Here is an 11,826-nt window from a genome sequence, read left to right on the forward strand (position 1 = left end):
TAAAAAAGTAAAGCTAACTTCCTCTTATAAGAAAAAGGATAAACCCCAAATGCCACAATCAATTTCACATCACTTAGCAAAAAAAACAAAATAATTTTAAAGATCTGGTATGGGAACACAAATTTGCGTTCATTAGAACTTTATATATTTGACATTTTTGTAAATTGATAGTCTAAGGAATAAATTGATAATTTATTAAAAAAATACATATCAAATTATAGAAATTGATCATTTTAATATATTTTAAGATTAAATTAGACAAAATAATAATCTAAGGACTAAATTGTTACTTTATTAAAAAATACAAATGCAATGAACAATATATTTTTCTTTTGATAAACAATGAACGAGATAATTTGTCTATAGTGAAACAACATAAATTCATTTAGCTCTTAGTATTTATTGTAGAATTTGATATTTTGTAATTGCTATCTCCATACTTGTTACATTAGCTAAGACAATTTGTTGCATGATTTTTCTTTGCTTTGCCTGCATTATATGTGAAGAGGTTAGTTACATTATTCTCAAAATAAATATAAACAATATTGTGAAAATAATTATATTATTACATATTTTATAGCAGGGTTGCTTGAGTGCAGGATCATCAGTTGATGATGGTGGTTCCTGGCCAAATATCATCTCACAACTCATATCATCAAAATCTGTAAAATAATCTTCAATTTCAGAACTTAGATGATGTATATTTGTACATATGGTATTTATTGTATATTTCAAAAACTAATTTGGATTATTGTTTACTAGTAAAATATTTGTGGGAATAGTACTTACTTGGGACCATGTTGACTGGCATACCAAAGGAGTCTTTTATGAATATTTGAGATGGCATTTTGCAGAGATTAGTACACATTCCAACACAATTTGTTTCTTCTAAGAATCTGCATGTATTGTTTAAACAAATTTTAGGACAAGATCTATTCATGTGAAAATAACTAGTATATTATGGACAATTTTTTAATAGAGATTAAAATTAAATAAGGAAAGTAAAGGTACCTGCACTTTTTTATGTAGACAATGTTTTTTTCTTTCTTTCCATTGACTTCTGATTCTCTCACCTTTACATAGTGTAATAAGATTAATGTTTTATTCATCAACAATGATATTTTAAAAAGTAAAAAAATAATATCCATAAGCATCTTCTACCTTATGTTATTTCATTTAGGTAAACAACTATTTTTCTCATAGAGAAATAAAAGGCTTACATTGACACAAATATTTTTAATTTCTTAGTATCCCTTTCAAACAAAAAAAAATATATTCTTATTGAAATTATGTTAAAAAAAAATTAAAGGAAAGAGAATGGAGAATTACATTGAACGAGACTATGTTAAGTTCACCGGAAAAAAATATAAAGTAAAATATGCGAAAGAATTAGAAACATGGAATGTTAGTAATTCAAAGATACTTTGATTAATAATTATGCTTTTTAGTTAATAGGTATGCAAATAGCAAAATATGATATTGCTAAGGAGGTTTGAGACCATTTAAAATATTTGTCTAATCAATCTAATATTGCAAAATATTGTCAACTGAAGAGTGGTATTAGAGCTCTTAAAAAATAATATGATTATTCAAGAATTTTAGTCGATCATGACTACTTTATAGGTTCAATTGGCTCTTATAGAATCAATCGAATTAAAAGTTATTAAAGCATAAATTAACCAAAGAGGACATAATTTATCATTATCTAATGTTTATTATATTCCTAACCTCGGTTTGAGACTTGCTTCTATTAGTTAATCATATTCTGGTTACTCAGCTATGTTTTCTTCTACTTTATGTTTTTTGCGGGATCTATATTTCTTGAGACTGATTGGGATGTGTCACCTTTTACTTTCACTCCTTATTTATCATACTTTTTTGTTTGAAATATTCTAGTTTTTGTTTAGAGTTTTTTTCCTAGACATGTTTCTTCTTCTAGATTAAAATATTTGACTTCTACTAGAGATTTAGAAAGTTAGATACCACTGATATTTCAAATTGTTATGGTTTTAAATTTACTAAATTTTTAAATTTACCTTTTAGTAAAAGTGTTTCGATTTCATATGCATTTTTTGACTTAGTTCACTTTGATGTATTGGGTCCACGAGCGGTACTTACTAAAGGTGAATCTAGATATTATATTTTGTTTATTTATTAATATATTTGTTTTTGTTGGGTTTATCATATAAAAAACCATTCTTAATTTTTTGTTTACATTTATTATATATTTCATGCTATGGTTAAGACTCAAAATAATGTTATTATAAAAGCGCTATCGTGATTTACATGGTGAATATACCTCTAATAGATTTTATAGATTATTTGCTTGTGGTGGAAGTATTCACCATATATCTTTTACCAATACTCCTCAATAGGAATGGCAAAAAAACATGTATCTGTAGGTACCCACGGATAAGTCCTATCACGAGCACGGGTTGAATAGCTTAATGAATCCACTGATAAAATAAATAGATATTTAGTTATTCATTCCCTTACGAGCACATACACAAATTTGATAATACTCGTATTTGCGGGTATCCGTATCTGTTAATAATTAGCAAAATTACTTAAATATTAATTTTTTTAATCTAAAGTTATTATTATTATTATTATTGTGTTAATATGAAATTATTATTATTATTATTATTATTTTATTTTTTTTAATCTAATATCATTATTTGATAAAAGAAGAAAAATAAAATAAATGTCATTTATTTTATTTATTTTTGTTATTATTGTTATGTGTTAAATTGAAAAAAAAAATCACTTAAAAGAGATAAAAAAATTCATTATTATATTATTTTAAAAATAAATAAATAATAGTATTCATGGATATTCTTAAATATCCGTGGATATCTTAAAGTTCACGGATTCCCTTCTGGTGGATACCCTCACGGGTATGGGACAGGTACAGGTATCATATTTATTAGATGCAGTGGGTAGCGTGGGACTAATATTTATGCCTATAGGTACTCATTATCATCCCTACTCGTCAACATAATTTCTGAAAGGAAGCATTCTGATAGACTGGTCGTTTTCTTTTTTTTTTTTAGCTTCGGTTTCTAATGAATTTTGGGGTTAAGTGGTTCTTTATGTTGTTGATAATATTAATATAATCTCATCGCATATCACATCAAATTTTTCTCCTTTTAAAAAATTGTGTGATTATGCCTCTGATTCTTCTTCTTTGAAAGTCTTTGGTTCTACTTGATTTGTTCTTCGTCCACAAGTTGAATGTGGTAAGTTGTATTCTCGTTGTTCCATATATGTGTTTCTTGATTATTGAAATGTTGAAAAGGGTTGTTATTTGTATAATCCTCTGAAATAAAACTTATTATTTTTTATCATGTTGTTTTCTCCTACTATAGTACTTAGCACCGTGAAAAACTAAAACTTTGTATCATTCGTTATTTTCGGAGAACCCAATTTTATATTTTTCTATTTCTCTCTCTCTCTCATTATTTTCACTAGAGTTACTTGTTTTTCTTACGAAGATTAAACTAGTAACCCTTAAATCGTGTCTACCATAGAGTTTTATAGCTTTTTATTTATTGAAAGAGTAAGAAACAACGTAGTGTCTTCCACTCTTCTACAAAAGTTGAGTAATATACTATGATATTTACCACTATCAAAATAGTTTTAGTTGTGTTGGTTACTTTATTAACCAACTCTCGTGTATTGTGATAACAAGAGTGTTATTCAAATTTCACACAACTTACTCTTTGATGAATGCACCAAACATATTGATAATGATTGTCATTTCACATGTCAACATCTTCAACATAGAACAATTACTTTGTTGTTTGTATATTCATCCTTCTTAGAGACTTGCTTATTTATTTAAGAAGATGCATTTTATTTATAAAAAAAATTGTTTCTTGAGTAAATTAATTTATTTTGTTGAAACTCTACCATAATATTCTTATTTTTTACCAAAGTTAATTATTATTAGGACCGCCCGCAAGGTCCGTGAAGAAGGTCCAGTAACAATTGTTGAAGAAGGTGCACAAAATAGGTAGATTATCGCCCTTGTTGAGGATACACTATCACGCTCTCTACCACATCTGTCAATGTTGGGTCTAATTGAAGACAATCCACACAAGGCACTTAATCACGCACGAACAATTTTAAATGCACATACTATATAAAGATCACTTTGCATCATTTTAAGTATTCAATCCATTCCAACTCCAAAACTATTTTCATTCATTTTCGTGACTTAGACGTTTGAATGATAACTTTACAAGTTCACTTTCTCTACACCGTACTAAAAATCCGATCCATCTCATATGAACTATATTTCATCACTTCTTCACACATTTTTAATTCCTAAACGGAACAATAATGATTTTCTAACCTATGTATAATGAACAATTTGAATTGGAAGGAATGATTATAAACCGTTTGAATTGTCTATATGAACAACTCAACATGGCAGCTTATGAAACATAGAATAGAGCATTATGTCGGCAAATGACACTGGAATGATTAGGATAGTAAATACCGGCCAAGATGAGAGTTTTCCACAAACAATGGAATGAGTTATTTCTGCTCTACCTAATTGAATCTCATAATGCCTTCCCAAACCATATACTTTCTTGTGTAAAAATAAAATGAATTAAAAATGAGACCGTGCTTGCCAAGAACGAGGACAACGCCAAATAAAAATTGTAACAGTTTTTAATTGGTCTTATTTTGGTCTCTTTTTTTAATGGGTCTAGAAGCAAAAGGGTATGTTTTTCTCTAAACTGCGTGTTTCTTTGGTTTATAGGAATAATGCCTTGTTGAAATTGTGTAACTAACTATTCTTATTAGACAATATAATTCATTTTGAATAATTATTTGTTCAAGTCAAATTCACTTGGTTTATAAATTAAAAATGATATCATATACTAGTATATAATATGTAAACAAGTCATGAAAAATATATATTTTTACCTCGGATGGACCGAGTAACCAAGCAAAAAACAAAGTGGTGAAGACGGCAAAATATTCCCTTGCTAATTTTGATGGTGGCATCACTCTCCTTATCTGTAAACATAGTAATTACCATCAACATACTTCATTATATTATATGCTCAAACATTCAAATTAACAACAACCAATATATATATATATATATATATATATATATATATATATATATATATATATATATATATATATATATATATATATATATATATATATATATATACACACGAGATGTTGTCAATAATTTATAAGTAATTAATCATTATAAATTTTTTATATTTTTTTAAGAGTCCGAGTAATAGTAGAAGTGGCAATGAGTTAAGTCAGACTTTGACACTAAATATTTATTTAAAACTTTAAAACTTTGTTTGAATTGATAAAATATGATGAAATGGGGTATTATGAGATAGAATGGAGAGAAATTTTAATGTTTGGATTATTTAAAATAGGATAAAGCATAGCAGAACATAGTGGTGAATTTTGCTCCATTCTATTATTTATCACTATATTTCTTCTTTTCTGATTTGAGCGAAATGAAGATTTCACATTATTCTATTAAAATTTTCATACAACCTTAAAATTTTCATACAACCGCTCTACTTTATTATGCTACATTTGACTCTGCTGTGTTCATGTTTCGTTAATTTTATTATGATATTCAAATATATTATAAACTAAAGGGAATATAGGTGAAATCTCTTATATATCTAACTTTTTTCAGTTGTTCTAGGAGTTAATCATTCGTACTTAAATTCCAATATTAATCATTAATAGTTTGAAACTTGAAAAAGACATGAAACATGAGAAAGCACAAGAAGAAGATCCCACAAAATTGAAAAGAACTCACCACCGAAAGTATTGGCTTTGGAAAGGCTCTGTCAAGTGCATCTAAAACAACTTCTTGCTGTTGAACAGGACTAAACTTCTTCGAAGCCACAGTAGCTGCCTCAACAAGGCTATCAAAACCACTCTTATCATTACTGATTCCTGCACAAGATTCAAAACTCATCACAATTCATCAACAATAAAAAAAATACAAATTCCACTCTAAATAAATTACCTGTTGCTGCTTGAACACTTTTTGATAAATGGTTTATAGCTAACTTATCAAACCAATTATCTTTGTACACATGAGTTTTGCTTAATGTTTCTTCTGTAGGACGTGCAAGAACTCCAACTACAAAAGTGGGTTTTGGTTTGAGTCTTAGGTTCCAATGAGCTAGAGTTGGTGTTAGGCTCATGTTATGTGTAATCATTTTTGCATCCATTTGTGAGTGTTATTGAGTTTCACGTGTGAGAGAGGGTTACTATATATGTGAGGGATGTGAGGCTATATAAGGACAAATGGTGCATGAAAAGCATCTTTGCCCAAAGCTCATGTTTATGATTCTGTTTTAGTTGTTTTGTTTTGTTGGTTTGTGGTACTTCTAGTTCCATCGACATGATGTGATATATAGATTAATAATTATTAAACTTGTTTTCTAACTTAAGCCACGAGTTGTGTTCCACTTTTATTGTTCAACTTATTTTGTTTTAAATGAAATAGATGTAAATTATGGAAATTTCTCAACCAACCCCATATCCCTCTTACGTACTATCGAATTGACCATTTTGTTCTCGTGTTTCCGTAGATGCATCTCTGGAAGTATCCTTTTGTTTTTTTGTTTAACGTTGTTTTGTTTTGTAGATGTAACTACGGAAGTTTTCCGCATGTGCAACTACGGAATCAGCCTAGACCTAGTAAACCAGAACAGAGGCATTTCTAACCATAAAAGACATTGCATTGATTCATTGATTAATCGATATTACAACGAAATTTCAAACAGAAAATTAAGAAAACTAATAGATCTAAGAAATTACAACGGTTAAAACAATGTCATCTAATCCATGCATCATTTGAATGCAGTCCATGTCGAATTTCACTTCAACCCACCAACATTCTGTTTTTCCGGTCGCAAACGAGGTACTTGTTATAAGCCTCTGAATCCTTTTGATTTCTTCTCCGGGTTTGTACTCCCCCTCTAAAAAAGACATGATAGTCCTCTTGAGTTGGTCGAAAGAATGGATATTTCAAAACTTCACCGGCACGGGTGGTTTGACGGGAGAGAAAATGACATGCACATCCCTTATGCGGTATTCCGGTTCAGGATCGGGACGCTTCATTGATGTTCGATGACATCCATCTGGCCTAATGCGAGACATTTTTGTGTTTGTGTTTAGGGTTTGTGCTTGTGTGTAATGCAAACCTAGAAACCCCAAATTTATAGAAGCCTTTGGAGAATATGGACCACACAATGTCTGTCATAAAATCTTCCGTAGATATATCCACGGAAGGGTCATACATAACACCTTTCTGTAGAGGAATCTACGATAAAGACCTATAATTTTCATTGTAATACTCTTCCGTAGATGGATCTATGGAAGTTTCCCTGCTATTTTTTAGCAGAATAGAAAGCAGTAGCAGCAGAATTTAAGATACAAACACACATAGGAACAAAACACACAAACACAAAAAAGGATTAAATTGCAATGTTATAAAGTGCATATTTTCATACCCCAAATTTTTCCCATCATATTTTTATACTCAAGCTCATCCAAGTATCAACAACTCAAGATATAAGTGGATGCACACTCTCCTAAACAAACAACCCACAACTAGAGTTTTTGCTTCTCTTCAAGAAAAATCAAGTTTTGACAATTCAAGTGGACCTCATAACCTCTCATATGATTCAAAGGATCCTCACCTCAAGTTTCAAGCTTTGATTCCTAAGATTGTTCAATCAATAGTTCAAATGGTCAACACTCGATTAGTTTGACCTAAAAGTCAACCGTGGTCAAAGTACAGTCAAAATTCCTGATTTTTTGTCAACATCCTTATCTTGAAGTAACATTCATCATATGATCAAGGGTTGATCATGATTCATCAAGGAAATTTCAGAAATCAACAAAACTCAATGTTTTTAAATTAGGGTTTTGACCTAAAAGCCGACTCAACTTTGACCATCCATAACTTTCACATGGAACATCAAAAATTTCCCATCCAAAGCTCATTTTGAAGGAAATTGAATTATCAACAATTTTGTCTCTCACATGCCAAGGCCAAAAAAGTTTCATTTGAGAGATATGAGCCAATACATTACAGGTCCTTTTGAAAGTCAACAAAAAACCATTTTTTTCAAAGAGTGGTACATGAACATGGTAGACTCAATTGAGATGAAACCAAAATGAGCTTTTAGAGGACTCTTTAAGCTTTCTAAAAAGTCTTAGAACACCTCCATACCATAAAAATTGAGAGAGTTATAATTGGTGCAAGTTGGACCAAATTTGCGAAGAAACATGAAACCCTAAGTGAGGAACTTTGAATTTCTAAGTAATGGGCCTATGTTGTTGAGTTATGAACGTGATAGGGATCTCATGAAAGGTCCATAAATCTATTTATCTTTATTTTATGATTTTTATTTCTTTTAATTTTGAATTTATTCATTTAAATTCAAAATTAAATCAAATAATTATAAAATAATATTCAAAATTGTGTGATTGATTTCATTTGATCCTAATTAATTCATAATACCAAGGATGCACGTGAAAGAGATTGGAGAGAGATTAAGACAAAAATAGAATAGTTTGAATCAAATTTGAATCAAATCTTTTCCAAATTTTATTCAATCAATCACCTTATTTTTTGATCAAGTCTCTGCCCTAATTCAACCCTCTATATAAGCATATATTCTGAGCAACACAAGGACGATTTCTTGGAGGCAGAGAATAGGGTTTCCAAAAGTGTGAAATTTCAAAGGAAGATGGAAGTTCGTGTTACAAGTTTCCAGCTCCATTCAAAGCCAACCAATGATCCAAATCTCTTCTTAAGTTATTATGGAGCGAGACTGAGCCATTGATCAGGTGCCATAACACTCAGGAGATACGCATCATGTTCTTCACATTTCTTTCATGTTTAATTTTCATTTTTGGTGTATTATTTTGTTTTCATTCAATCTAACCATGCCTTTGAGTTCCTGACATGATTTTAAGAAGGTTTGACGTGGCTGAACGAAGCTCCCACGCATGGAACGATGATCACCATTATTAGGGCAAAGATGAGCTTCGTCTTCGGTTTCCATGATGCAGGATGTTTCAGACTAAATGGGCATCACTATCGTCTTCAGGAGGTGATTTTAAGGGGATCTGGGTCGTTTTAATATACTGCTGCTATTGTTTTCACGTGTTTTCGAATTGTAGAAATTTTGAAGGAATTTTCCGCGGGTAAATCCGCAGGAAAATTCCTAACAAAATCCGCAGGTATGCATCAAGAAGGAGATGAACAAGGACCAACACGCGTGGCCTCACTCCGTTCGCCAGTCAGTGCTTTGCTTCTCTCTCTCTCTGCGCGTGCTGAGTTGTGAATGGCCAGTCAACGTTCAACAGTCTTCTCTCTCTCCAGCAATTGGCTCACCCAGGATCACGTGGGCCCAGTTCTGAGAATTGTTTGACTCCTCCATTTGAATTCCTTTTTTATATTTATTGTTTCTTGGTTAATTTAATAACAAGTTAAATGAATAGCACAACTGGCCAGGCGTGTGGATGCATGACTCAAAGGGCGGGAGTTCGAGCCCCAGCGTCACCCTTTATTTTTAAACATTATTTTGCTTGCAATTATTCACCGATTCAACGCAGCGCCATCATACAAGTTCATGGTACACCCTCAGCACAGGCCAATGGATCTCTAGCGAACTCAGATCAAATGGATTCAGACGCATGCCCACCATAGTCCTTCAGGAGCATGCCACACATGATCCCACGCCCCAGGTTTTTTATTTAATCTTTGTTGTTCCTTTTTGTTTTTTCTTTTCTTTTTCTTTCTCTTTTTTATGTTTGTTTTTTTAATAAGTTAATTTAATTAATTAGTTTTAATATGACATTTAACTAATTAATTAGGATTAACCTTTTAGATTAATTAGGTTTGATTTAACCTTTTTGAAATTTAATTTTTAGCTTAGTTTTAATTAAAATATAATTAGAGTTAGTTTAATTAATTAATTTTAGAACTAGGTTATATTAATTTTAGGTTAATAATTAAATTAGATTTAACCAATTTAAATTAGGATTTAGATTTTAGGTTTTTTTAATTTTAATCAATTAATTTTAGGTTTAGCCTTCTTAATCAGAAATAACTGAGGAAAACCTTTATGTAAATTGTCCCCATTAACTGTAGGCTAATATCAACAATGTAAGAGTTGTCTATTAACTGTAGGTTTATTTTACCCATTAAGGTTTTTTTAGCCATTAACCTTTAAGGCTTAGGTTTGCCTTTTGTAATTAAACATTAAATTTCTTCAAACGCGCATTCTCTTCTCATCCCGTACTTCATTGATTGTCGAATGCTCGCTATTTAATTTTTCCCTCTTATTGTTTATATTTATTTGATTTTGCCTTTATTTAAAATTCTGCCTTCATTTTAATCTTGCATTTTTATTTTACTCATTTGTTTATTTACTTATTTATTTAAGTTTCTGTCTTTATTTAATTATTTAATTTCTTCCCTTTAAAATTCTAGAAGGTGTATAAGTCGCTTATTCAGTTTTTTGATGTAATAGTAATTAGGACCTTTTAATTTCCCGCACTTTAATTTCCGCATTTATTTTCCGCACGCTATAACTATTTTATTTGTTTGCTATTTGCGTGGTTAGTAAAATAGGGAGTGTGAGATAAATTAATCGAATATAGCTAACATTAAATTCAAAGATAAATATCTGAATACTATCACGTGATTGGTGCACACACACACCTTTAGGGTAACTCCTCTTACTGTTGCCTGTTGCCTCTAATTATGCTAAATAGTCAAGTCCCTTCGAGCGTAGGGACTCCTTAGCCTGTTGCCTTCGATAAAATCATCATAGTCACTCGATATAAAGATCATAGTCCCTTCTAGTTGCCTACGATAAATACGATCTCGTCCCTCGATGTTGCCTCGATATATGATGATCGTCCCTTCGAATGCTAAGGAGTCTTTACATGTTGCCTAAATGACTATTATATCCTTCCCTTAGACTACCTACCCCATTTATGGTAGGGACAGTCTTATGGCGAACGATACTTCTTCGATGACCCGCACATCCAATTGAAAGACTTCCTGTCCTCTCATGGTATGGATAGACCCTTTCGCCCGAGAGACTTAAAGAACAAGAAAGACAATCTTAGGGTAGGTGTTCTTAAATGCTTGCTCACACATTTAAAACTTTCAAATTACTTTTCACACTTCCTTTTCAAATCAATTCAAAAAGGCTTTGCTTATTTACAAGCTAAAGTCCTTATTCAAATCTTTTTACTATTCACACACGACACTCTTTCAAACAATTCAAAACAAACAAGTGAGCTAAGAAATTAAGAGCCCATGGATAACCATGGATACAAAGGGTGCCTCACACCTTCCCTTTGTATAACCTACCCCCCGAACTCAAAATCTTTCAAAGGTCTTTCCTGTTCTTTTAGCCTTTCCAATTGGATAAAATAAAAGTTGGTGGCGACTCTTGCTATCCGCAACATTTCAATAAAGTCAGTTCACCGTATTACACATATATTACACTTTGAAACTAGATAAATACATGAAAATAATTGTCGCTGGCTAAATCTATTGGTGGTTCTAATTTTGACTTTTCCGCATTAGAGATTTTATCGATATTCTTCAATCTTTCGAATTCATACATCCTATCAACAAATACATCCGCCCATGTATCGACAAGTTCGGTATGATGAAGATTCCATTTCGGTGACGTAGGTGGTATAGGACATCCCGGTTTCAAGTAAACTTGTACAAAATGACGCGATTTGGCGAGCCATCCAACACATATAATACGA

The 11,826-nt window shown here is 31.2% G+C and overlaps 1 protein-coding gene across 1 annotated transcript; it reads right to left on the minus strand.

Moving 5' to 3' along the window:
• Positions 1 to 290: 290 nt before the first annotated feature.
• Positions 291 to 6,278, minus strand: LOC131618879 (beta-carotene isomerase D27, chloroplastic). The gene is made up of 7 exons (XM_058890038.1): positions 6,035 to 6,278; positions 5,822 to 5,961; positions 4,939 to 5,031; positions 1,012 to 1,073; positions 790 to 896; positions 570 to 662; positions 291 to 489 (listed from the first exon to the last, which is right to left on the minus strand). The coding sequence occupies exons 1-7, from the start codon at positions 6,240 to 6,242 to the stop codon at positions 449 to 451; spliced, it is 744 nt and encodes a 247-aa protein (XP_058746021.1). The 5' UTR covers positions 6,243 to 6,278; the 3' UTR covers positions 291 to 448.
• Between the last annotated feature and the right edge of the window lie 5,548 nt (positions 6,279 to 11,826).

Source organism: Vicia villosa, linkage group LG1 (genome assembly GCF_029867415.1).
Source record: "Vicia villosa cultivar HV-30 ecotype Madison, WI linkage group LG1, Vvil1.0, whole genome shotgun sequence".
NCBI classification, from domain to species: Eukaryota; Viridiplantae; Streptophyta; class Magnoliopsida; order Fabales; family Fabaceae; genus Vicia; species Vicia villosa.

Excerpts from the sequence above, each read along its gene's own strand:
- LOC131618879 (XM_058890038.1), bottom strand. The coding sequence starts at position 6,242 with ATGGATGCAAAAATGATTACACATAACATGAGCCTAACACCAACTCTA. Across the intron at positions 1,074-4,938 it reads GGTTACTCGGTCCATCCGAG|GTGAGAGAATCAGAAGTCAA; the intron begins GTAAAAATATAT and ends CACTATGTAAAG. Across the intron at positions 663-789 it reads GCCAGTCAACATGGTCCCAA|ATTTTGATGATATGAGTTGT; the intron begins GTAAGTACTATT and ends ATTATTTTACAG.